This window comes from Argentina silus, assembly GCF_951799395.1.
Source record: "Argentina silus genome assembly, chromosome: 10".
In the NCBI taxonomy this organism is placed as follows: Eukaryota; Metazoa; Chordata; class Actinopteri; order Argentiniformes; family Argentinidae; genus Argentina; species Argentina silus.
Window position 1 is genome coordinate 4,343,542 of NC_139664.1, and position 26,846 is coordinate 4,370,387.

Below are 26,846 nucleotides of genomic sequence, written 5' to 3' on the forward strand. Positions count from 1 at the left end.
GCATGCGTAATTCTGTTGTTTTTTTTTAGTTTAGAGTAGAATACCGTATTAAGTAAAGCTGCTACCCTGAACACTGACTGAGGGACGATGCCGTGTTGAATCTGAGTTGTAGTATATCCTATTATCGATTATAAAATTGACGTCAGTTATTGCGATCGCTCTACTTATAAACACACAGTGGACATAGACACAGCTCTTTAATAAGGGTTTCATATTAATGGTTATCAATACAATCAAAATGGGGTTTTTTTCAAGGTGACATCTCCTTCCATATGTACAGCCTTTGATTTCTGTGTGGTTGTAGTTTGACCTTGGTCAAAGAGCATAGGTGCAATGGGTGAAATGATCAATGCACTGCTTTCAGGTGAGCTGGCTATCCACATCAAAATGGAGTTGGTCTTTTAATAATATAATGTAATGGTTTTTTATTTGCTATGATTACTAAGGGACTCATTTTTCCAATTCAAGTGTGCTGGTTTTCTCCCTTTGCTCTGCAGGGGGCGCTCTGCAGTCTCTCCTCAGGGCCTGTCCTAATTGGCCACCTTTCCTTGTCTCCTTTCCGTTATCAACACTGGTCTGTGAAAGAACTGGACAGGTGAAAGTAAGCCATCATAGACCAGGGGAGGTTGGAGGACGTAGAAATCGGAGGACGGGCTCATTGTAATGCATGGACCAGTGTTTGATACCATTCTTCATTCCATTCCATGCATTAGAATGAGCCTGTCCTTCGATTTCTGCCTCCACTAGCCTCCCCTGTCATAGGCTTATACTGATTGGCTTTCACCCATCCTGTCTTTTCAGATCTATAAAAATTCCAGGAAAGGAGATTACAAGACACTTATAGCTATGTGTTGTATTGTTGTGTTGATTTCTAGAAGAAATGAAAACCTGATGCTTTGTCCATCCCGGACCATAAGCCAGTACAACTCTTAAAGAAGGAATGAGGAAGTGATTTGTGGTGGGATAGTGTTGGTTAACTGTGAAACACTCCTTGCAGCCAGTAGTTGTGCTGGAACGCAGGTTAAGAGAGAGCCTACTGGACAGCATGGCCCCACAAGCATAAAATACCTAATATCTTTTATTTTTTCTCTTTTCAAAACGTTTGGAAGTGTCACAGAATCTTTCCCCTGTAGATGGAACACGTAATTGTTATTTCCTGCCCAGCTCACTCATATCCCGTCCCCGTCCCCCCCCTCTCGGACTTCCTCTCTGCCCACTGCACGCTGTCTGGAGCCCCTGACAAATATGGTTGTTTACCCAGCGTCCCTCCTGGGAAACCATCCTCTGCACCGCTGAGATCCAGGCATGTTGATTGAAACCAAAGATGGCTAAGAGAGAGAGAGAGCGATGTGCCCCTGGTAGCTGTGTTGATATAAAAGTCGATGAGCTTCCTTTTAATGATTCCAGAAACGTGTGTGTGTGTGTGTGTGTGTGTGTGTGTGTGCGTGCGCGCATTTATCCACTGTTACATTTAATGTTTTTGCTCCCAGTGTGTGATTGAAAGGTGATCTCTTATTTTCCAGAGGGAGTGTGTGACTGTTATTATCTGGTCCATAATCTGCCTAGAACAGCCAGTTCATTTCAAGTGTCAAAGGCACCAACTTTAGCCTCGTCATCAATTGACAGCCTTCAACATTCTTCAATAATTATACAATCTGGGTGTCATATCATTGATACAGTACAATTGAAACAATGTCATTTTATTGATAAAGTTGTGTGAATGAAACTAGCTGTGGCAAGAATAGACACTGGTGCTATTTTGGGTCGACATGATCCCGAGCCTTAAGTTGGCCTCACACATCCTGTTTGAGTAATTCACTATGGATGCCATATTAGCATTTCCCACTCTATATGAAGCCTGAATATGCATGACACACAACCTTTGTAAGGTGATTGGAATGTATTTACCATTATGACACAGAGAGCTCCTTAACAGAAATTCTCATTTGAGTTTGATGAAGCATGCTGTTTGTATGTCTGTGTTGTGAGTGAATTTGTTAGTTTCTATACATGCACCTGTAACACTTCATGCAGTGGTTGAACATGCAAACACAGGTAATAGGTGTGTGCTCTTCAGTTGAGTTGATTTAATGTACAATGTGACCTCACTGCATCGTGATGTGGATATGCTTGTTCGGGGTGCCAGCACCAAAAGAAATCTCATCACAGGGCAGTGTGTAAATGTAACCAAGGACAATGTGACTTAAGATTTTTATTTCTCCTTTCTCAATGAAGTCTGCTGAGTCCAGAGTGGCCTTATACAATGATTAATAAACATCATGATTACTCAAACACCTGTGTTGACTTTTCATCTGAATGGATAAATGAATGTCATTCCAGCATTTCAGTTTTTAAAAGGTAATTCAAGAGTCTGATCTAATAGAAAAGGATATAACATTGGCACTGTGCCTTTATGCTAACATATTACAACAGTAACTCCTAACCCTATCTTCATGATAGTGTACAATTAGAATAACAAATATTTTGTCTTGAGATGAGATGGATAACTACAGTAAAAGCAGCTCACAATGATAAGTGATTTGCAAGAGGGAGATCCCAAAGTAATTTCAACCAAATGTACCAAAAACACACAGATACAGTTATTTGACTTGGTGATTCCGTTGGCAGCGAAATTAATGATCGAACCAGAACCAGAACATTGCACAAATACCGTAACGTGACCCAACATGACCAGCACGGCCGGATCAGGATCTCTTTCTTTCCCTCTGATTATCTCCACCTTATATTATAACGGCAGCCATCTTGTAAACTCAGCCTGGCCTCAATCCACAGGTTAGCTTACCTGGTTACGTGACACTGTGCTAACACCATCAGCCTCAACTTTGATTAAACTCTACCAATCTCCTCACACTGTCCCCACCATTACTATGCCGGTGATTTTCTTATTGCTTGTTGTTAAACGTTACATCCTCAAACTTCACTATCCGGCCACCCTTAGTCTCCACCTCCTTCTGCTCCCAAGTCTCAACCTCTCCGTTCCTCTCCTCGTAGCGGCGAATTCGCATCTTGCCTGTCGTGGGGAGTGGGCAGGGGAAGCCCTGAGAGGCCTCCTGGTAGAGAAGCGTCTTCATGACATCCTGACTGGGTTGAACCGTGGCTAATGGAACCAATGCCTTGCCTTTGTCCACCCCTGCCCGTGGAGAAGGTGAGCGGCTTACTGCAGTATTTTGCGGGCGCAGTGCCGCCCTGACCTCCTGCATTGGGGTGGGCCTTCGCTCCCATCTTGACGGCGAAGGCGAGCGTTTTTTCATCTCTGTGTGAGTAAAAGGTGTCTGCTGACGTCCTCTGGGCAGCCCCTCCATGTTGCCACCGCCACCTCCCCCGGCCTTTTTTATGTCCAAGATGACCCCAGCCATGGAGGCTCGAAGTGAGGGGTTGCTCTCCACCATCCTACAGACAGCGCTACAGTATGGCTGGCCTCTGAGAATCTCCTGGACCTTGGCGGGACAGACACTGGGGGTATGCAGCCTGACCCTGGCGCAGAGCTCAGCGATTATCTTCCCCATGGCCCACACGTCGGACCGCTGGTCTCTCTGGCCTTGTCTCTGCAGAACCTCTGGGGCAGAATAGGCCTCGTTGCCCATGTCAGTTGCAGAGTTGAGGCCGTTGCGGTAGAATTTGGCCAATCCCAAATCAATGATCACAGCTCGGTTAGTGCCATGCTCCACCTAGAAGAGATCATTAGAGGACAGGAGAAATACTGTATGTATTCCATTCCTGTCGTACACACACAGATGCCAATCTGGGCTTTTCCCAATGCATTTCACACTGAAGGCTGTCTCCCCACTCACCATGATATTGTCAGGCTTGAGGTCCTGGTGGACGATGTCTTTGCCATGTAGGTGCATTAGCCCTTCACACATGCCTGTGATGATGGTGGCCTTGACAGATGGCGTCAACTGTGGAGATGCAAAGTGGAGATGGTGTAACTGGAGTGAAACTGTCTCTAACCTCTTCCACATTTGACATTGCTTATATTTCTATAGTATTTTGAAAGGCCTCCTAGAAGCAGAGCCATTTTTTCCCCCAACAGTTTGTTGATATAGAACCTTAACTGATAGTGATAGATATGAGTCTGTCCATAGGCCACTGTACCTGTATTTTTGATTTTTGTGTGTTGAAGATGGTCATCTCCATGTCTTCCCCAAAGATGAACTCTAAGGGGATGATCCATAGAGAATCCTTGAGTGTTATATTACCCAGGAGCTTCACTATGTTAGGATGACTTGCTTTCCTATAGTCCCAGGAAAGGAGTGAGAGAGAGAACAAAAAAATAAATAGGGTTCTTGGGCATCTGTCCATCATCTCTACAATTACCATCTTCACCATCCCTGAGATCATGCACTGTTAACACTGTGTCATACTCACTTGTACACTTCACACTCTCTCTCCAGGTCTGTCCTTTTAATCAGGTGTTGTGGCACCTTCTTCACTGCTGCCCAGCTGTCATTGTACTTCTGTCTGTACACCTTTCCAAAAGCGCCTGCCGCAAGAGTGCTGGTTGAATAGGCCATCTGGGGGGGTTGTTGGGGGGGGGGGGGGGGGTATAAGAGTAAAGGGGCATTTGAAATGTGAACATTTGAAATGTAGTCACATTAGGACAAAAGAAAACTCCCATATTCAGTATAACGTGTACAGCAGGGGAAGTTTGACACCATTCCTCATTCCATTCCATGCATTAAATGATCCCGTCCTCTGATTTCTACCTCCATCAGCCTCCACTGATGCCCAGTACGATTGTTAAGACAAACACTCTCTCCAGACTGCGTAGCCTCAGGTTAAAAAGGAAACGTTCAAATCAATTTAAAAGATGATAGCGACGGAATGGGTAGGAAAGGTGTGTCGAGTCTGTCGACTAGAATGAACAAGAAATTCTGTTTTAACACAGCATTCTGTGGAAGTTACCAGGCATTCGAATTAATTCTCCAAACAAACATGGCTGAGCTTCCCTCTTGCACAATCTTATGCCAGGAGAATGGTTGTCAAACAGGTATGTACTGTACGGGTTCGCACAGGAATAAGACATGTTGTCCCATTTTGTGCAGCCTGGCTATATCACTAAGCCGAACACACAAACACACACTCATCTACTAATAAAGTACTGGCTATGGTATACCAAGAATAAGAAAACGTAGAAACAAAACTATCTTGGGGCCAGACATAAACCTGTTGTGCATGATACAAGTTCTTTTTTATTGCCTTCTTAGAGTGGCAATAAGTTGTACAAACATCTCTATACAGCATGTTTGATACATTTGATACACACTGAAACAACAGGCAAATGAATCACCATTGATTATTTAATACACTGTTAACAACATACTTTAGGGTTAGGGTTACATATTAGAGGTACAGATACAGTACAGCAATTTTCCTGTATCTTATTGTATGATGTGATTAAAAAATGTTACTAACCTTTGTTGATGCAGTTGAGGAACAGCTGCAGTGTCAGGTTTAATCTCAAAACACTGTCAGTCTGCATTTTATACCTTTCCTTTGCCATACCCAAAAGCCACGCCTCCTATGAATATTCTTAGAACACGGCCTGTTCTGTATAGAGGTAGTGTTCCACCCAAAATACCTGAGGACAAGCGCAGTCATGGTCATGGTGAGCACTGATGTAACCCCGTCAGTGGAGCGCTCATGCAATGGTTTTGGAAATCGAAAATTATTAGGGGACTGTAAATTCAAATCTAGAGCATGGATTGTGCATTAGCCATTGTGATGGAAAGGCCATAGATTCAAATGGTTATTGGCCATATATTTTCAGGGATTCAAAACAAACAAAAAATACAATCTGAAACACTGCTTTTACAAAACATGCTAAGTTCTGTTCATCACCATATGGCGAATATTCTACAAGTAGACAGGGTTCTTCAAATAATATTTTTTTTCATTTTTGTATCATTCCATAACATGATTTGGTTATATTTGAGCCATGGTTAAGGCGAAGGTATTCATCTTGTCAACACGTTTTTGGCTTTAAAATAATAGTTTAAACATGTTTTATACAAATTGCTCAGTTGTTTAGTCGGTTAGTTAGGCTACATTGTAAATATTTGAAGCACATTTGTTACGACGACATAATCTTGTATCTCAGGAAAAGTAAGGGCAAGTATGCAAATTAAGTCCAATTACCCTATTTACCCTATATTTCCCATGTTCTTATCATGGAAGAATATATAAAACGTCTACATGGGTTTACACCAGGTGGGGATGTTGCTCAGTATAAAAACAAATGCCTTCATTTCCTCATTCCGTCTCGATTACATTAAAAAAAAAAATTGTAGAACAGGCAGTACCAGATAGTTAGCTGCTCTGGACACTGGTGCATTTCGAGCAATTTGGCAACAATGTTTCGCAGTAAAATCGTCGATCGATGTGCACTAGACGGTAAGTATTCAAAAACTATACATTAAAGTTGATATATTTGAACTTTGAATATTGAACATAATCGGTGGTGGTGGCGCTGCCGGCATCCTGCAGGCCAGACCCATACCGCGAATTGTGCTCGTATGGCTATAATGTAAATAAATACACTTATCTTCTTGATTAAAATGTTTTAGAAGCCTGGCTTTGACATTATAGTTCGGGAAGAGTTAATGCGTCGATGTTTTTGTTTGAAATTGGCCAGCAGCTTTATAAATGCAATATACTATGTATGTCTCCGAAGTATGCTCTAGCCTAATTTGTATGGAATAAGCAAAGGCTATATCTATAAGCCTTTTATCTTTATGTTTTGAAAACAAATGCCCAATCAGGGTTTGGGTTAGAATTGAACTGAATTGTCACCCTGTCAGTTCATATTCCATGTTAACACCGTTATTATAGCCTGTAATAATGAATAACGAACAGCGTTGCCTTCTTGCCAAGTCGCCCTAGCAAAAGAGGTTCCCAACCTCAATGGTTAATTAACGGTTATTGGCCTGATTTCACATAGGCCCGTTGCTATATTACAACATGGGTCTCACAGAATGTAAGATTATGGGCTCAAAGAGAAATGTTTTTTTAGGCTTGTTGTATATCCAACAGCCGTTCGATTTGGCAGTGATTTAGGACAATGCTTTTAAGCACCTTTAATAAGCATCATTAGCCATTGGTGTGAGATAAGACGGTTTACAGCCAATCGTTCACACATTCTTCTTCGATCCAAATTGAAAAAAAAAAAAAAAAATGTTAGCGTTCGAGCAGAATTGCCAACAATATTAGCTACAATTCTAGGAAAATATCCACTCGTTTTAGGGTTTTAGGCCTACTGATTGTTGACCCCCATTTTAACTCATGGCCTATTTTCGATTCCTCGAAAATCATTATATGATGTCGATGATGATTCTTCGTCTCATTATTATCAACCTAAGATATTATTATAATCAATTATTCTCGTCATTATAATATACAAATCAAGGGTTTATTGGAGCGCAAGGCGCAGAAGTTGAGTATCTCAACAGACAACTCCTGATGAAGTCTTATCTAAAAGTGAAAAAGTAAAATAACCTGACTCAAATGGCTAAAATTAAGGCCTCAATGGGTTCAGCTTGATGGTAAAAAAGCATGCGGTTTGTGTGTTGACAAGCCATAAAATAGGAAAATGGCATGAATTTTTTCGGGGTAGGCCTATGCAAGGATAACGACCTTTTGTAATTCAATCAACCGTAATTCAATGTATATCAAATATAACCACAATAACAACAATAATAATAATGATATATAATGAGATTAATTGTGTTCCGAACAAATAATTTAGACCTAGGTAAATCACAAACGATAAGGAATCAAAGTTCACTTGATAACGATATCCTTCGGCACATCACACGCAAATTCAAAAGGATAATCAAAGCAGGAGCCATAAGCCTATCGTTTTTCTTCAGAAGCATGAGCAGGTAGCCTATGTTAAAATGCGATTGTAATTAATTTGACCTATTCCTACGAATTCCTTCACATAGTTTTCTGCTGCTGGGAAGCATTTAGACCTACCATCGAACTAGTTTTTAGACAGTTGACCCCAAGTTAATGGCCATTCTATTACAGGCCGTAAATACACACTAAAATGTGTTATCTTACATCTGTTAACTAGGTTATTTCCTTCCCACATTGTCATTACGTTGTTTAGAGTCCTTGTTAATAGATAATTGTTAATTTATCCCACAGATGGACTATCCTATACCACTCAGGAAAGTGGGTATGTCTGCCAACATAATCTTATTTGAATTTGTTTTGCAGAGATCACACTTATCTCATAGAATTTTATTTTGATCAGAAATGGTATAACTGTTTCATGACAGCCCATAACTGTTTTGGGAATTCATTTGATTAAATGTAACGGTTTATTATGGTTTCTCCTTTACCTCAGGTGTGCTGGCTTCTCAACACATATTAGGTACACCTTTGCGGACGAATATTATCCTGAGAGAATGTCAGTTCAAGTGGAGACAGACAGCTCTGTCAGGCCTATCCCTTGTGGCAATCTGGATGTGGCTGTTTGCGCAAACCCCAAAATCGACTTCTATGGTCATGGCATAAAGGTCTGTCCTATAATTGCACCTGTCCTATAATTGCACTGTCTGCCTTACCTTTTTGCACCTCACCTAACTGCAAAGACTTTTACAACTGCACCTCGCCTGTTTACAATCCTGCTGATGTTGTATGTTGTATGTGTATGTTATGTGTGATACCTCTATGTCTGTATGCTACTTGGAACCTGAATTTCCCCCTGGGATAAATAAAGTTTCTATCTATCTATCTATCTATCTATCTATCTATCTATCTATCTATCTATCTATCTATCTATCTATCTATCTATCTATCTAAAGGATGTGGCTGATTTTTGCCCATGTGATGTCTCTGCACCGGAGGTGAAGATGCCCCTTCCAGTAGATGAGGCACACCACATGGGCAAGCCCCTATCAGTCTTTGAGCCTGAAAACCAAGAGCCTCCTCCGAAGGCACGCCCAGCTGACTTGGGTGTGACAGGGTACAACAGGCAGTGGGCCAAAGAAAAGTTTGCTTCTATCAGAAGACACAGAAGAAGGAACAGAGCTGGGATGAAACCACATTGGAAATGTACTTATGATGCCTTGAGGCACTTCTCTTTTTTGAGCTTGCTTTTTGATATGTGTTTGCAGTACCTGTTTTTCCAATTAATTGTCTATTTAAAGTATTTTCGTGGTGTCTTGACATCTTCGAATTAGAGACGCTGTAGTGACATGCTTGGTCACTTGCTGTGAACACAAATTCAATTACAATTGAATTGCATTTTCATCCTAATCCTTCTCGTTTCCAGGGACTCTTGGGTTCTTGGTGGCATTTATGGCAGTTACGAAGGGTGAGCTGCATACCTAAATAAGATGTATAGATCCATATGCAGATGCTGCGTCTTCTGGCTGGTTTAAACTACTCAAAAAGATCAATAATATATCATGAAATAAGATAAATGATTGACAACACATATAATGATTATAACATGATTATAAGAAATAAAGCTACATCAAGGTTGCATGAAGCTAAAATAGCAATATGTGTAAATATGATTTTAAAAAATATGTCTAAGTTACCATAAAATATTATTGTTCAGTGACACCTCTGTAATGTTTCTTCACTCCTGTGGTATGTTCTGATGATTTTAGGAGACCTAAATCAACCGCCGGACTCAAACCGTAAGTTTACATTCTATTTACATTTATCAGCCTGTATCCAAAGCGACTGTAAGTGAGTCATCAGTGAATCATAGATTAGATTAGACAAGATTAAACTTTATTGTCATTGTGCAGAGACTAACTGCAGAGATGGAATGCAGTTAGCGTCTAACCAGAAGTGCAAAGAAGCGGAAAAGTGCAGTGTGAACAGTATTTACAGGTAGGGCAGTATATGAGCAGTGTAGTAGTGCAGTGTAGTATAAGTCGTGCAGTGTAAGCAGTATATGAATTAGCAGTAGCATTATAAGCAGAATAAATAGAATGCAGTATGAACAGTGTAGCAGCATATGAGCTGTATAGGCAATGCAGTATAGCAGTATATATGTATTAACAGTAACATTAGAGTAAATAGCAGAATAAATATGGAATGCCGTATGAACAGTATAAACAGGTATGTACAGTATGTACAGATATGTGCAGTGTATTAACAGTAGTATTAAAAGAAAAATATAAGGATATGTGCATTATGAACAGTATAGACAGATTATGAACAGTATAGACAGATATGTACAGAAGAGCAGTGGTATGTAGTAAGAGCAGTGTGTATAAGTGAGGATACAGTATGTACAGTTTATAGGAATACTGTAAGAGTAGTGCAATCCATCGATCCATCAGTGGGGCCATAGGCAGTCACAATGCTAGAAGTGACTTAAAGTTAGTTAAATCAATCAATCTGATCAGGAATACTGTCTGGGAACTTTTCTGGGAACTTTTCCATATATGGCATTGTTGTTGCCTTTGTAATCCATGCTTCCCTCTCTGTGGACCCAGGAAGCTGTTTAGCCTGCAATGACAATGGATGCTCGAAACTGACGAGAATCTGGTCAGAGGATGAAATAATTTATCTGAGAGACAACCCCCTGGAGGAGTTCACACGTTGCTCCAACACCACGGCACCTGATCCTGTGATTGCGGAATGTGTTGTATGTCTCGCTTATAACAAGACGGTGGCCGTCTGCCCTGGGTCACCTAAGGGGCTTGAATTGGAGGGTGGAGGAGAAAGCTTTGACACAACCATAGTTGGTAAGGATTACTTAAAGCTTGTTGTTTACTGTTGTTTATGTTGTTGTTGTCTGATTTATCATTTATTCACAATTCCAATTCCACGTTCACTTTGGCAGTATATGATATGTCAAACTGAATTGCAGTGTACTCAAATACATGTAGACACTAAAAGGGTAAAAAAATAAAGAAATAAAAATACATACATAAATACATATATATATGTATTTTTATTTCTTTATTTTTTACCCTTTTTAGTGTCTACATGTATTTGAGTACACTGCAATAATATATATATACAGTGGGGGAAATAATAATTTGATCCCCTGCTGATTTTGTTAGTTTGCCGGATTACTTTTATTTTAACAAATAGAGACAGAATATCAACAAAGAAGTCCAGAGAAAACACATTATATAAAGTTATAAATTCATTTGCATTTGATCGAAGGAAATAAGTATTTGATCCCCTACAAACCAGCAAGAATTCTGGCTCATACAGACCGGTTATATGCCCATGAGGCACACAGATTAGTCCTGTCACTTTAGGAAAAGTACTCCTAATCTCTGCTTGTTATGGGTATAAAAGACACCTGTCAATAGAATCAATCTCTTCCATTCCAACCTTTGTAATCGGGCAAACTAACAAAATCAGCAGGGGATCAAATAATTATTTCCCCCACTGTATGTATATATGCTGGTGTACAATAATAAATACACCAATATACCTCCAATAACACAAAAAAACGATTGCAATACCTGTAATGCATACCATCTTCATGAGACTCCATTCTAGTTTCCAGCCCACGCCTCCCATCACAGATTGATAACAATGAACTGTATTTGTTCTATTGTCAGACTGCCCAGACATGAAGCCAGTCCCTGGTGTAAAACCAGTCCCTGGTGTAAAACCAGTCCCTGGTGGTAAGCATCTTCTTAAAGTATTAAGTAAGAATATTGTGAGAAAAATGCAATATTATTACAGATATTGTTTTATCTCAAAGCTTGATCAGTGCCATATTTCAAAATGAAAGAATAGTTAGTATCCTGATAAATAGCTTGAACATTTTCGTGTACCTTTTGAGTTCAGTTGGCATGTTCTTATATCGTTTTATTACAAACATTACCAATGGCCCCATGTTCATTGTGCAAAGAAAAATACATAAAGACTCCTACTCTAAAACATGTGATTGACAATTGATTGGCAAATAAAACCTGTTGTTGTTTGACCTCACTCTTGTCTCTTCTAAGGCCAGATTAATCACACCCTCAGCGCCGAAAGTATTGCTGCTATTGTTGTTTGCGGTATGTATCACTACATAATGTCATGAATTCACGTTCATCTGAATGTCTTGCTGCGGACAGAATGAACAGATGGATTTTCTTGTATTTAATGGAGACATGTTTGGAATGTTTACACCTATTTACACCTTTGTTAAGTGTGTGTGAAAATGCAGTATGTCGTTTCCCCTTCCATAGTGACTGTCTTCTGTGGGATTGTCCTCATTGTGGGATACCGTCTGAAGAAAAAAAGTACATCAAGGTAATGCCTCTCCAATGTTAATTTCTTTCTGTTTTCCTTACAGAAAGCATCTATAGATTCAATTAAACCAAGTTTTTATTTGTATAGTTAGAGGGTTTCTTCAATGGCTGCAAATTGATTTCTTCCTCTATCCTGACAGAGAGCAGATGGAGCTTGCGGAGAGGGGACAGGTGGGTTCGGTCAAATATTTTTGTGTTTTTTACCACTCAGGTGATGAGCAAGAAAATGATCAAAACTCTAAACTTGTGTAACTGTTTCCTCTAGCCTAAGAACAAATGCAACACGATGTGATACATGTGCACTTATTTCCACAGGCCTTAACAGCTCCTGATGCAATGCAAGAGGACAACAATGGCACATGTATCTTGCTTGCTCTTAATGAATTGAAATGAAATTTAATAAATTAAAGCAATGCAAGAGGACAACAATCGTTTATAAGAGCTTCCCTACTTTCTTTCAGGATGTGTGTTCGTGGAGGGGGGGGCATTGCATACTGCATTGTATCTTCTTTTTGGCACATGTATCTTGTGTATCATGTATCTCTTAACGAACATGTATCTTGTGTATCATGTATCTCTTAACGAACATGTATCGTGTGTATCATGTATCTCTTAACGAACATGTATCGTGTGTATCATGTATCTCTTAACGAACATGTATCGTGTGTATCATGTATCTCTTAATGAACATGTATCTTGTGTATCATGTATCTCTTAATGAATTGAAATGAAATTGAATAAATTGTGAAGAAAGTAGAGGGACACACATTAGTCATTTTAGATGTTAGGGTTTTCGCTTGACGTCATACATCACGTCCATGTGCCGCACAATGTCATTGCAGTGATATTAAAGTCTAATTCTGAAATCTCACAAAAGGCACTCACACATTTTTTCCATAATGAAAGTACAAATGTCTAGCATTCTTGAGATTAATAGGGGAACTGCTGGACCGAGAGAGGTTATTGCACGCACACATGTACACACGCACGCATACACGCGCGCGCGCGCGCACACACACACACACACACACACACACAGAAGTTTAAGGGGATATTGTGCATGCTGAGAAGAATATCTGAAGGCTTACTAGATCCATAAGGATTCTCCAAGGATTCATGAGTTAAGAAATTATCAACTAGTTTCGAGTTGGGCCATACCAACTTTCGCTCCCTTTGAGGTAGAATGGGTGTATCCCTGACATTTTCGTCGGTAAAAGCATTAGAAGCAGAGGGCGATAAACCGAAGCTGAGTCATATAAAGCATGCCGTATATTTTGTCCAAATAAAAAATGGTCTTTTAGAACATGTAATTTAAACATAAAACACACACATATGTATCCGTTTCTAATGTCCACCCCTATGATTCACAGCAAGGTAGTCCCCTACTGTGCCTGAGGCTTGGCAATCTCACCTGTCTGCTCTTAGTTTACCCGCATACCTACACCGACAAAATGGAGGAGTTACCTGGTTGAGGACAAAAAAGACAGAGTTGTGTTTACTCGGGTTACCAATGCCTTACTTCTGAACTTGAAGGAGTTGTTACATGTTTTTGGGCGATTTTACAGTTTTAACAAGTTTTGTTAAAAAAGATATATCTTCAAGAGACAATAAAGAAAATGTTCCTGCCTTTCGTCGTGACCGTCCTAATGGCAGCAGGTAATAGGAAATGCATTCTCATGTTTCTCTGAAGGGAGGGCCTTGAATGTCTGTTGGTAGCTCTTTGTTTTTGAAAATAACATGCTTTTGTGTATCAAATCGCTTCATATTTACATAAGTTGTTTGGGTTAGGTAAGTGAATTGATGTTGAACTCAAGAGTTGAATGTGTGTTTGATTTTATTCTTCACATTAAATGTTCTTTACATTATGGCAAAGCCGTGTTGTGTGGGATCTCGTTTTGTCAGACGTCCTCTTCACGTACTTAATCATGATCAATTCAATGTTTAAAAAAAATAATATATATGGTATTTGTTACAGGTAATTTCATGGATAATAAAAGGTCTTCATTTGTAACAGAACCGTAGCCATATCTGCGCCATTCTTTCATATCAGGAACCCAGGCTCTTCACTGTTCAAGGCAAATCATCAATGCATATTGAATGTCTGACTGTACTGTTATGCCATATTACCACTACCTACGGTAATTTACAAATCCTCTCCGGTCATACGAACCACAAGTAGAATAAGTGTGAAGTGAAACTGACTGTACACACATTTGAGCAGAGTCGCTTAGAGGCCTCATTACACCCACACACTGAGTGGTATGAGTCTGCAGTTACAAAATATCTAACTGGTACCTGAAGACTGGGTCAACTTCCTGCCACTCCCTAAGATCGTCAGTCTAGTAGTATTAGTGGACTGGCATGTGGAAAGTGAAACAAAAATAAAGATTGATGACCCACATTTGAAAGTAAGGAATGGGTAGCCCTCATGTAAAAATGTGTTCCCACTTACTCTGCAGGGGTGAAGAAGAATATCCATACTTGATAACCTGTTTTGATTAGACCAGTGGAGGTAGCAACGGGCTCATTGTAATGCATGGAACGGAATGAGGAATACCATTAGTGGAGGTAGAAATCGGAGGATGGGCTCATTGCAATGCATGGAACGGAATGAGGAATGGTATTCCTTCGTTCTGATTTCTACCTCCCCTGGATTAGACACACATTATCCCCATAAAAATGACCTCACCTCGTTTCTCCCCTCGCAGGCTCCACCATGGCTGTCTCAGTCCAGTGCCCCGTGAAGAGGTATGTGGTCATCCTGTTCCAGCCTGTCACCCTCACCTGCAACTTCCAGACGTCCGTTACACAGCCCCCTGTGATCACCTGGAAGTACAGGTCCTACTGCAGGGACCCCATCCAAGCAGCCCTTAACCCCAGCAGTGCAGACAACATCATATCCTCCAACAACCCCAACTTTGACGCCAACATCGAGTGTCCCGACAACCAGAGGACGGTGCGCATCGTGGCCTCCAAGCAGGGGAGTGCCGTCACCCTAAGTCAGGAGTATCAGGGACGCAAGATCAGCATTATAAACAGTGAGTTTGGGCCGTACCTTCAACTTTGCATGCATGTTGTTGATGGTGTTTGTGTGTTTGTGTGTGTGTGTGTGTGTGTGTGTGTGTGGGCAAGATCATACTATTTCCACACCCAGCCCCCTATATCACAGTCTTCTCAAACACCCCTCCTATGTTTCTCCTAGATGCAGACCTGAACATTGCCCAGACAGCGTGGGGGGACAGTGGCGTCTACTACTGCTCTGTGGTATCGTCTCAGGACCTAACGGGGAACAACGAGGATTTCACTGAGCTGATAGTACTCGGTGAGTGGCTTCCCTCAGACCTCCCCTAACCCCTGACCTCCCCAAACCTCTGACCTCACACTGTCACATCGCCACCTGTTTGTCTATCACTTACTCCACTGCTCCAAACCAAAATACTGTTCTCGTAGGGGGCAGTCACTCCTTTTCTCTGTACTACTTTCCATTAGGTATATTAAACAAACAAAAACATGTGTAGTTGTAGTAATTGTCAGGTCTAAAATTATCTTTAGAAGCCACAAGGTACCGACACAGCTATTCAACTCCCGTTTGTTGTTTTTTTTAGCAGTTTTCCCACTTCCTTAAACTCCAGGGTCTGGTCTCTGAAGGCTCATTGAGGTTTCTCTGTAATGAACCATGGTGTCACAGTGGTCACATCAGTCACATGAACCACTTAGCAGGAGCTCCCACAAGCGGGACAGATGTCTGAGGGAGACTCAAAGGGCAGAGGTGTGGTCATTCTTTTCTTTTTTTAAATTAATTAATTAATTTTTAAATATGTTTTTAGGCCATTTCTGCTTTAATGGGATAGAGACAGTAGAGATTGACAGGAAGGATGGGAGAGAGAGGAGGGATGACATGCAAGATAGGTCGAGGGTCGAAATCGAACCAGGAACCTTGCGATTACGTGGTAAGCGCATTAGTGTGCTACGCCACTGAGCGCCCCAGGTGTGGTCATTCTTGATACCAAGTACCAGGGGCTCTTTAAAGTAATTGTCGCTTTATCTTTCTTTCGCAGAGAGAAAGTCAAACACCACTGACCTCCTGCCTGAAATTGACTTACTGGTTATGGAAGGTACACAAGCCCTTTAATGAGTGCCCTGGTATTATTCAAGTTATCCAGTTTCAGGAATGACTATGAATAGAATGACCCAATAAAATGAGAATAGAATGGCTCAAACCCCTCTCAGCTGCATGAGACTGCACGGTACATCTGGCCACTGGTTGAATGAATAAAACAGTTGAAAGTATGCTACTGTCTAGGCGTCGGCTTGTGTGGTTTCAATATAGTGAATGAGTCTGTAAACCGCGTGCCTTTTGAACAACATAGAACAACGTATAGATCAGAACTCATCAGAGGATAGCTCATTCTAGATGAGTAACAAACCAAAAAAAAAGCTGTTAAGAACACTTTGCTCTCACTATGATTTTGAAGTGAGTCAAACCACAAAAAAAGAAGAAAAAAAAACTCTACACAAATCTTGTTTTGACCTGTTGTCAAATCATTTCAAATGTTATTTGTTTCAAGTTTATTTGTCATTTGTCATGTCAAGTAGCCAAGGCAACGGAATGGTTGAGGCAGAGCAGCTCTACGACATCAACAATACAAACAATAAGTAGAAAAAGTAAACAGAAATATAAGCACTAAAAGTAATGGTGGCAGGGGAATAGCTGCGGTCGGAATTGCTCCTGCTCAACTTCTCAACTTCGCTATTTACTATTTTGCTACTTACCAGCTGAGCTAGTCTAGGGGTGTAATCTGTGTCTGGGAAACCGACCCTTAAAGTTTGTCGGATTTTTGCCCCGCTATTTCATGGTTCTGAGATCCACCTTTAAATTGATCATTAGGTAGCGTTGTATCCCCTTGCTTGCAAAGGCACTAAACAACTTGAGGTGTGGTCCTCTGTGGCTCAGTTGGTCGAGTATGGCGTTAACAACGCTAAGGTTGTGGGTTTGATTCCCGCTGTCTGTTATTGTCAGTTTTTTTATGACTATTGTATTGCTGATTTGTTGATTGTTGTTGAGCCAGGAGCAAGATCGCAAAGCCTTTCACTGTCGATTACAGTATAACAGTAATACAATAATGTGAAAATATGTGGAAAATATACAGAATTTTTTGTAGCAGCGGTAGGTAGTAAGTAAAGTGTACTGAAGTGTGTAGTGCAAGATTGCAGTGTCAGTGGAGTGCAATGTCACAGAGCAGACGGGGGTTGTAGGTATAGTCCATGGGGGGGGGGGGGGAAACCTAGAGGGGGGGGGGTCAACGGTCAACAGAGCATGTTGTTGACGTAGGTTGGCTTACATTGTTGCAGTTAGTGGCCATTCAGCACAAGTTGCAACAGCAAAGCAGATAAGGAAGCATAAGCTAAACAAAGACTCACACTGTACGTGATACTGTCTGCAACTTTCGATCAGCCGTGGCCTATGACATTTTCCAGAGAGAGGTTTGAAGGGAATCAACTCTTTTTCTACTACTGTTCTTTGCTTGTCTGTTTGGCTCTCTGCTTATATTGCCTGCCCGAGTGAAACCATTTATCACACGGTAAAACCCCTTGAGAAAACCTGTCTATCTGGTTCCTCTGTTCTCTAAAATGCGCCTGTCTTGTAAACCAGTGTTTGTTTATAACTCGTGTTTGTATGAGTTTCCTAACTAAAGAGTACTTTTCCGCCGCCTCCTCAACAAATACAATATTCTATCAGCCAGTGATCAGTAGATTGAGGGTCTCAGCCAAGCTACCCATTCTAAACTCATGAGTCTCCTTTCATTCTGGGGTTCTGTTCTCGGGAGCTCTTGTCTTCAAGTTTGTCATTAGGTTTCAGCTCTGAAGAAATTAACTTTTTCCCTCATCCGTGTCATGCAGAATATTTTGTTGCATTTGTTGCATATTTTTTAAAAGTGGCTAGAAATAGAGCCTTGTGTTCACTACCTGTTTTCAACAGAGCCTAGCGTATGTTTAACCACAATGTGCATACATGGTGATTTCTCTCTTCCTCCTTCTCAATTTGCTTGATTTCTCTCTTCCCTCCCCCAGACTGGTTGTTGGTAGTGCTGGTGGTGTTTGGCTTCCTGCTACTGTTGATGCTCATAGGGATCTGCTGGTGCCAGTGCTGCCCCCACACCTGCTGCTGCTACATCAGCTGCCCCTGCTGCCCTGAGAGCTGCTGCTGCCCCCGGGCACGTAAGTACCAACACCCACCCACCTCTCCTCTGCACCTCCGACCCCCAACCCCCCACCCTCCCACCCAACAACACCACCTATCACTAGCCACAACTGAGTTCTATTGTTCCCCTTTTGTGCCAAACACATGCAGCATATGTCTACAACATTCGCTACAGTGTCGTAACCCTGTCAAATCTCCCTTCTCACTCCACAGTGTACGAGGCTGGCAAAGCGGTGAAATCGGGCATACCCAGTAACTATGCCCCAACCATGTATGCCCCCAGCATGTATGCCCAGCCACCCTACGTAGGGGGGAACGCCATGCCCCTTCTGCCCCTGCCTCACGGGGCGGGAGGCCCCCCACAACACCCCAACGGCTATGGCCGCGAGTATGACGGAACCAGCTCGGGTGAGAAGAAGAACAACTTCTGCAATTTGACATTTTGATGACGGGGATGAGATTGAAGAGACACAAACTATGACTCAACTTGAACTTGTTATTGTGATATCTTTTTTTATGTGGCTTTTTTTGTTTTTCATTTCTCTGTTGTAAGTTGAGGCTGTGAGTGACAGCTCCTAGGTGTTGGAATCTCCACATCAACTGTCTTTTTCCGGAAGATGGTTTCAGATGCAGTTGCACTGTGTATTTGTAATGCCGAGAAATATTGTGCCTTTTGCACACAGATGTTACTACCGATGTAGTCATTCAATCGATTGAACGTGGTGGTCTGTTAGCAGACATTTCCTCAGATCTGTATTCGACATGATAACACAACGTGAATGTGAATTTTCATACACATTTTCATATGTATATTTCACATATTTATTTCATGTTTTTTTTATTTTGTATTCCATGTAACTAATGGAAATATGCTGTCAATGAAAAGATATGACCAATGGTAGAACAAAAACCTTTCAGTCTGCTAAGCTCACCTTTGTTTTCTGCCTGCAGTTGGACAGGGCTCTCAGGTGCCACTGCTTCATGACCAGGACAATAGAGAAGACCATAGTGAGTGGCCAAACCCATTAAAACAACCCCAGTCTGTTTATTTGTAGTGTTTATGTGTAGTGTTTTTAATCCCTTCAAATAATCCCAACTCTGTATAATAATAATAATAATAATAAAGACACATCCACATTCATACTATGGATTCGGTGTTCGCAAATGTCACCACCTCTGGTGATGTCACACCTCAAAGTCTCACCATCTCTCCTCCTCGTCCCCTCCCCTCAGCTCGGAGCGGATACCGTATCCAGGTGGATCCAGACGGGAACGCCACGCGCGCCATCTACTACATGGAGCGGGAGCTGGCCAACCTGGACCCCACGCGGCCCGGCGACTCCGCTGGGAAATACAACCGCTGTGAGTCCTGAACCTCCACCCTCCCATGACCTTTTTTTTGGTAAGGTTTACTGGCTGCTAATCAATCTCTCTCTCTCTCTCTCTCTCTCTCTCCCTCTCTCTCTCTCTCTCTCTCTCTCTCCCTCTCCCATGTACATATCCTACACATCCTCTCTCTCAGTGGATGGGATGAGTGAGGTGAGCTCCCTGCATGATAACCTGGACCCCAGGGGCCGTGGCGGTGGGCGCCCTCAGCCCCCGGGCCTCCCCACCGTCTACGACCAGGACGAGGCCATGAGCACCATCAGCAGCGTGTCCCAGCATGTCCATCGCCGTGACGACTACCCGCGGCGTGGGGGCGGGGCCTCCAGTGACAACATGGGTGCCCGTGGGCGCGCCCGCTCCATGGACAACCTGGACGACATCAGCCGTCGCTACCCCCGGGACCTCCGCGAAGACTATCCTCCCAACCGCCGCGACGGAGGAGCCAGAGGCAGGAGAGGGTGAGGATGTTGTTATTTAACCTTTATCACAGTCACCACTCAATTTGCTTGGCTAGTTCACTCTATTTTACAACCGGTGCACCTCCAGTTTATGACACATTTGACTAATAAAGCCTCACCGCTCTGTTAAATAGGCAACAAAGCATTGATAGGCGAATACAGTATATAGACTGAATGAGGTTGCTGACAGTGACTTGGAGTACAGGCCATTGAAAATAGGACTGATAGTATTGCTAAACTATCGTATACTGTAGCTGTTGTTCCAAGGATCTTTAGGATGCTAGTATACTTACCTCAAATCTGAGTAAGTACTTCATCCAGCACTTATGATAATCAAATCATAATGATTTGACCCCTTGTTGTTTTCTCCTCTCAGCTCTGATGATGGTTTTAGCAACGATGCTCGTAGTGGTTATGACCGTGACTATGACGACCGCAGGCGACGTGACTACTCCCCCGACGACCGTCGCCGCGGGGGCAGCCCTGCCAGTGGGCTCCACGGGAAGCGCAGTCGTAGCCGTGACGACCTGATGGATCTGGAGCGTGACAGGGACCGCGGGCGTGGTGGTGGCGGCGGCGGCGGCGGCCGCTACGATGACAGCTTCCTGCGGGAGGCCATGGAGAAGAAGAAGCTTGGTGAGCAGCAGAGGGCGCGGAGCCGCGACCGTCTGGATAGCGAGAGCGACCGCTCGGACCGAGGCAGGGCCCCCCGCGGACCGCCACCCCTCCCCGTGTCTCCGCCCTCAGGCTACCCAGACCACCGTGGCTATAATGATGGTTTCCCGGCACCTCCGCCACCGCCCTACAGCGATCAGGAGAGCATATCGTCCTCCAAGAAGAGCAACCTGCGCAAGGTGAGTCACCGCAGCGATGGGAGGGCGGGGCTTGCTGTGGGTTATTCTGTAGGCCCTCTCGACGCCATTCAAACCAATTTTCTCCTGCTAAATCAAATGCCCTATTCATTTCATTTAGGAATTTACTTTCTGTTCACATTATCATGTTTGTTAGGTGAAACGAAACGAGTTTTGTTCAGGATGGATGAAATGCAAACACATTGGTTGCAATAATTGAACTATGTAATTTATATTCACAACACCTCACTTTTTTTCCCAGTAGATTGCTGTTAGATGTTGTTAGGGAGTGGTTGCTATGCTCATAGTGCAGTATTACGACTCCTCATTCTGTGTGTTTGGTTCAATGCTAACGGAGGGCAATTCTCGTATTTTCTTTTCCTCAGAATGGAGCAGTGAGTCGTGAGAGTCTGGTGGTGTGAGAGGTAAAACAACAAAAAACAGAGACACCCGCTGTGAGTGAGCCATTCGCTAACACCTGTCTGTAAGGGAAACTATGGATATGGATGTAAACTGTAAATAGTATTAATGTTAACATGCTATAATGATTTTTATATTGTATATGAAAACTCTTTATCAATAAATACACTGGATATGTATGTACAAATGAACCTCCTGGGGAAACAGATATTATGATTATTGTATTACAGTAGTTATATGCCTTGTGGCAGCCATAAGTGCCTTTAAATCATGTTCTTTATGTACAGAATTGTTTTGTCTGAAAAAGAGAGTGGAACTTTGACATGCAGTAACCAAGACTTAATTGAGGTCCCCTGTAAGGACAGTTTTTACATAAATACCTTCAGAGATTTCTTTAAATAATTTCTAACTCTTTTTAACCTCCGCTACATGCTATATCTCATGTGATCTTACCGTCATTGTGAGCATGAATTCAGCTTTTTATGGAGATGCTAAAGCAAGTATTAATAAATGTTGACTTACTTTTTTTGTTTGCTGTGAGGCGTCACTAATTGTTTTAAAGAAAATAATACTGTACATTTCAAATGTAATAGATGTTTTTTTTATCAGCTGTGATAGTAGCCACATTGTTACACTGTGTACATTGTGTTTAGAGTTTAAGTATGGTGTAATTGTATCTGTTATTTCGCTTTAATTTGCTACTAATTATGTCAAGACATTGTTTTCCTTTTCTTTTCTTTTTCTTTTTTTTTTTTACATCTCTTTAAATTTTACTATATTTTGTACAGTCTACTTGTAATAACCACTGTTATGGCTGTGTTTACTGAGATGTGTGCAACAAAGAACGTCTTACAATAAAGCTTTTGAAATATATTCATGACATTGTCTTCTCTATTATTAGACATGTAGTCCTCGGTCTTCCCACCAGATGTCACTGTCTTGTTTCTTTGTAATTGCAAAGCTATATCTCAGGGAATTATGTTGTGTGCTGTAGGTATCATGTAGAGAACGGGCGGGCGGGTGGGGGCGAGTAGAGGTAGTGTCTGTCTTGAGGTAGTTCCTGGGGAGAGGGGGGGGGGGGGGGGGGAATAATCCATAGACTATTCGATTATAGTCTATGGATTGGTCCTGTAGAGTCCATGTAAGACCACAGTAAAGAGACCTGTCCCCTGCTCAATACATCTACTCCAGAATATTCTGTTTTTGCTGTGTCACTCGACCTCTTACAGACCTAAATGATGAGAGCTAATATAAAACACATGTATGATTAGAGTGACATTAATTTGTTCCATCATCACTTACTGTGAAATCAATTCGTACCTTACTTGCCTTACTCAAATCATACCTCACTTATATTTTTACTTGCATGTCACACAAGAGTAGACTTTTAGGGATCGATATAGCCATCCCTTGCCCTTTTTATGCTGTTCATTCTGCCAGTGCCACTTGATGGTAGCCTACAGTGTAAATTCACCCCCCCCCCCCGAAAAACAACACTATTTTAGATCTGAGTGATATGTCCCATGGGTATGAAAAAGTATTCACATATTTAATTAAAAGATGTAGACTGATACTGCTCTGTCTCCATAGTTTCTTAGACTGCTTCACAAAAGGAGAGACCGAAGGAGAAATGGAGATGGAGGGAGGGAGGGAGGGAGGGAGGAAAGGAAGGAAGGAGGGAGCAGAAGAGTTGCCAGAGGAGATGAGGACTTGCTGGCTCCTCTCTGATGGGCATTGCAGCTAAGCTCTTCACTGGGTGCAGATCAGCTGACAAGGTAAGAGCTATGCCCTAGGGCTTGTGTCCTTATGATGATTGTTTTTTTTAGCTTTTGCAAATTAATCGTGATTACCCTGTGATGATGTTAATTGAATTGAATAGATGTTTGATTATTGTGTATTAGTGTCTCTAGTCTCTATTTTATTACTACGACAATCAGTTTCCTTTCCTATTGACAGGAATGTTAGTGCTCTGGCTTATTGATACCATGAAAAATCGTTGTGCAGTATCTTGTTTGACCTTGTCTGTTGTCTCACTTTAGTTAGGATCGCATTTCATTTGCCAATGATCCCAATCAAGGTACTATACTTTCCATAAAAAAAACAATAGCTCTTACAGTGCTTATCACAATGAACTTTAAGCGGGACCTTTCGACAGTTAAGCCTGACTATAGGTACAGAATAACTGTCCAGTTTCTTTCATATGTTTCAGGACATGGTTTTTCTCTGCTGTGGCTGTCACGTGCAGGCTTTAGTGACAGGGTGAGTTTGACAGAATGATGAGTGTTGTACAATTAGGCTTTGAGACATATCAGAGAGTTGTACAGAAAATATCCGTTTAGCCAAGTGTATTTGTTGTAAGTCGCTTTGGATCGGCATCAAATAGGCGTCAAATGCCTAAATGCCATAAATGTAAATGTAAAAAGCCATAGTTTGACCTTGTTTTCAGAGCCAGGTTCTGTAAAGGCTGTTGGGGCTTTGTACTACTATAACAGATTAGCAGCATTGTGTTGAAAAACAAACAAGAAAATTTTTACGTTGTCGTTATGACACACAGATGTTACTACCAATGTAGTAATTCAATGGATTGAACGTGGTGGTCTGTTAGCAGACTTTTCCTCAGATCTGTATTCGACGTGATAACACAACGTGAATGTGAATTAAGAACACATTTTCATATGCCACTTTATTGATTTCATGTTTTTTTTATTTTGTATTCCATGTAACTAATGAAAATATGCTGTCAATGAAATGATATGACCAATGGTAGAACAAAAATGTAGAACAAAAATTATATTAATTCTCAGTGGGGTGATTCCTTTACGTTATCTGAGGAAGGGGTCCTTTGGGACAATAGAAACCAGTTGTTCATCATTCAACATATCTTGGTAAGTAGTAAAGCGCATCGTTGACCTCATTTCAAAAGAACCGAGCCACTTGGGGACCCAGAATAGGGTAGAGGATGCCAAGTGGAACACAGATTGGGGGGCAAAATTCCCGTGGGGAGTGAAGTCCCATGTTACACAGGGACTGGGGCCAGTTGTGACAGTGTGCCACGTCTAAGTCGGGCCAATAATCCAGTGACCAGATTCTCTCTGACACAACAGCTACTAGACCAGATGGACATATTGTAAACATGTCCATGTCATCATAAAGTCAGACTGGGTCACTATGCGTACTGTATATAGGAAGAAATGGCTACAGCTTCGTCCTACTGGAAGACGCGCCATCATTGTCATACTGTATGTTACTCAATGGGCCTTGGCGATGAGGTTGCATGTATTGAGGACGTTTTCATTTACATTTTTCCAAGTAGTTTCAAGTCAAATACAGTAGATATGAAGAATGAGGTACAGAGAATGAGGTACAGAGAATGGGGTACAGAGAATGGGGTACAGAGAATGAGGCACAGAGAATGGGGTACAGAGAATGAGGCACAGAGAATGGGGTACAGAGAATGAGGTACAGAGAATGAGGTACAGTACAGACACCTGTTGTTGGAATGGTTCTACCCCGATGCTACAAGCATTCCAATAACTCTCTGTCCATTATCAAAGAGAGAGGCTTCCATCTGCCCTGTCCACTATAGACGACTGGGGGACAATGGCTTCTTTCTCTGTTTGTGTTCTCTCATCCCTCTCTCTGCTTGACCATCTCTGTCCAGCACAAGCCCCGAAACCCCCACACATGCCTACATCATACACCATACATCATACGCACTCATGAGCCAACACAGTGGGGAGGTGTGTGTGCGTGCGTGTGCGTGTGCGTGTGCGTGTGCGTGTGCGTGTGTGTGTGTGTGTGTGTGTGTGTATGTGTGTGATTTTGTGTTCATGGTGATGGTGGTTGGGGACTAGAACCAGAAACCTGATTCATTTGTCAATACTGCCACCACCAAACAATAACAGATGAATGCGAGAAAGAGATAGAAAGCCAGGCAATGGGGAGAATTAGCTAATGCCTCCAGAAGCGAGCAATCCAGAATGAGAGAAAGGGCGAGAGAAAGGGCGAGTGCGAGAGGGAGAGAGATATATAAGGGAAGAGAGAAAAGAGCGAGAGCAGAGAAAAGGGGATTGTTGTGATTAAAAGACAATTATCTGTGCACATGGACTTCCCAGTGTTGTGCGGTGTCAGGCTCGAGCTGGGCTGTTCTGTGCTGTTCTCTCGGCAGGACCTGGGAGACAATGGCCACTGTGTCAGGAGGGGGCGGATGGGCGGAGGCGTGGGTGGGTGGAGGAGTCTTGGGGGGTGGGGGGTTCAGTTCAGGGGCCCAGGGAAGCAGCCCCCTCGGCCATTGTGCTCTGTCAATACATCTCCATGGGCTTGGCAATGTATTGCGTATTTATTGTTATCGCAATATGGATGTGCGTGATAAACATATTGTTTGATTTCAGCGACATCCAATGATATTTACTCTTCAGGCCCCATTTTTTTTCACCTGTCACCCCACTTATCTGAAGGCCCAACCATGCGCTAGCCAATTACACATTGCAGGTGTTGCAGCTGCTGTAGCCTAATGTACCTGTGTCTGGGTCATGTTCATATGCTCCAAATTGGGGCAAACTTTTGCACCTGAACTTGCTGCCTTCAACTGCTGACAGGTTTGAAAATAGAGGGTTTTAGAGAAGGACAGGTTAGAGAAGGACAGGTTAGAGAAGGACAGGTTAGAGAAGGACAGGTTATATGGGACTTGAGTTTTTTTAGGGTTTATCGTCTGGTGAGGCAGGAGGTGATGCGAAGGAAGTGATGCGATTTGAGGAGTCACATGATTCTCACAGTGCCTGCTATCACTGGTCCAGTAAGGTCACAGGTCACAGGTCATGTTTGGCGACCTACTTACTTTTTAGTCTGTTGGTGTCATTGGTGAGGGTCGTACTGGTCATGACTGAGGCATTAACTGCTGTCATCATAAGACACAATATATAAGACACAATATATAAGACAGAATATATAAGACGTAATTATTGAAAGGAGTTTTAGTGCTGTATACCTAACTGTTGTTGGCCAAAGCTATTAAAATCCGGTCCTGTTTCATTGGTCAGGTTTGGTAGCAGCAACAAGTTATTCACAGTTTGGATGCTGTGCAGATTAGATATACTGTGTCACCTCTTGACTCCTGAGGGGTCAAGAGGGGTCTCGTAGTATCTGAAAAACGACAAGTGTTTCAATACAATGACATCGTCATATCGCTTCCCGTGTCTATTGTTGCCCGCTTGTCCATCTCCCACCCCCCGACCCCCGCCCCTCCTTGCCCTTTGGCGCACTGACCTCGAAATAA

General features: G+C 42.3%; 3 protein-coding genes across 5 annotated transcripts; 2 read left to right on the forward strand and 1 right to left on the reverse strand.

Moving 5' to 3' along the window:
* Positions 1 to 2,197: 2,197 nt before the first annotated feature.
* Positions 2,198 to 5,503, reverse strand: LOC310811421 (uncharacterized protein). Its single transcript, XM_083679569.1, has 5 exons — positions 5,437 to 5,503; positions 4,390 to 4,535; positions 4,117 to 4,255; positions 3,813 to 3,920; positions 2,198 to 3,689 (listed from the first exon to the last, which is right to left on the reverse strand). The coding sequence occupies exons 2-5, from the start codon at positions 4,533 to 4,535 to the stop codon at positions 2,904 to 2,906; spliced, it is 1,179 nt and encodes a 392-aa protein (XP_083535695.1). The 5' UTR covers positions 5,437 to 5,503; the 3' UTR covers positions 2,198 to 2,903.
* Positions 5,504 to 6,301: 798 nt separating this feature from the next.
* Positions 6,302 to 13,176, forward strand: LOC310810658 (uncharacterized protein). Of its 2 annotated transcripts, XM_083678502.1 has the most exons (12): positions 6,302 to 6,414; positions 8,170 to 8,200; positions 8,372 to 8,543; positions 8,832 to 9,081; positions 9,302 to 9,343; positions 9,645 to 9,674; positions 10,485 to 10,736; positions 11,571 to 11,636; positions 11,964 to 12,017; positions 12,192 to 12,255; positions 12,395 to 12,425; positions 12,570 to 13,176. In XM_083678502.1, the coding sequence occupies exons 1-12, from the start codon at positions 6,375 to 6,377 to the stop codon at positions 12,645 to 12,647; spliced, it is 1,110 nt and encodes a 369-aa protein (XP_083534628.1). In that variant the 5' UTR covers positions 6,302 to 6,374; the 3' UTR covers positions 12,648 to 13,176. The 2 variants fall into 2 exon arrangements, with proteins under 2 accessions (XP_083534628.1, XP_083534629.1); XM_083678503.1 differs by lacking the exon at positions 8,170 to 8,200 and having other exon boundaries at positions 6,317 to 6,414.
* Positions 13,177 to 13,697: 521 nt separating this feature from the next.
* On the forward strand, positions 13,698 to 22,444 carry lsr (lipolysis stimulated lipoprotein receptor). Of its 2 annotated transcripts, XM_083678126.1 has the most exons (11): positions 13,698 to 13,910; positions 14,963 to 15,292; positions 15,457 to 15,576; positions 16,313 to 16,369; positions 18,327 to 18,473; positions 18,670 to 18,864; positions 19,408 to 19,464; positions 19,690 to 19,818; positions 19,979 to 20,300; positions 20,677 to 21,154; positions 21,538 to 22,444. In XM_083678126.1, the coding sequence occupies exons 1-11, from the start codon at positions 13,871 to 13,873 to the stop codon at positions 21,571 to 21,573; spliced, it is 1,911 nt and encodes a 636-aa protein (XP_083534252.1). In that variant the 5' UTR covers positions 13,698 to 13,870; the 3' UTR covers positions 21,574 to 22,444. The 2 variants fall into 2 exon arrangements, with proteins under 2 accessions (XP_083534252.1, XP_083534253.1); XM_083678127.1 differs by lacking the exon at positions 16,313 to 16,369.
* Positions 22,445 to 26,846: the final 4,402 nt, after the last annotated feature.

Bases quoted from the DNA above. Each gene is read 5' to 3' on its own strand.
- lsr (XM_083678126.1), top strand. From the start codon at position 13,871: ATGTTCCTGCCTTTCGTCGTGACCGTCCTAATGGCAGCAG. The intron at 15,293-15,456 runs GTGAGTTTGGGC...TGTTTCTCCTAG, and splicing joins CAAGATCAGCATTATAAACA to ATGCAGACCTGAACATTGCC. The intron at 21,155-21,537 runs GTGAGTCACCGC...TCTTTTCCTCAG, and splicing joins AGAAGAGCAACCTGCGCAAG to AATGGAGCAGTGAGTCGTGA.
- LOC310811421 (XM_083679569.1), bottom strand. From the start codon at position 4,535: ATGGCCTATTCAACCAGCACTCTTGCGGCAGGCGCTTTTGGAAAGGTG. The intron at 3,921-4,116 runs GTACAGTGGCCT...GCATCTCCACAG, and splicing joins CACAAAAATCAAAAATACAG to TTGACGCCATCTGTCAAGGC. The intron at 3,690-3,812 runs GTGAGTGGGGAG...GATCTCTTCTAG, and splicing joins TCAAGCCTGACAATATCATG to GTGGAGCATGGCACTAACCG.
- LOC310810658 (XM_083678502.1), top strand. From the start codon at position 6,375: ATGTTTCGCAGTAAAATCGTCGATCGATGTGCACTAGACG. The intron at 9,082-9,301 runs GTACTTATGATG...TCTCGTTTCCAG, and splicing joins GATGAAACCACATTGGAAAT to GGACTCTTGGGTTCTTGGTG. The intron at 12,256-12,394 runs GTAATGCCTCTC...CTATCCTGACAG, and splicing joins AAGAAAAAAAGTACATCAAG to AGAGCAGATGGAGCTTGCGG.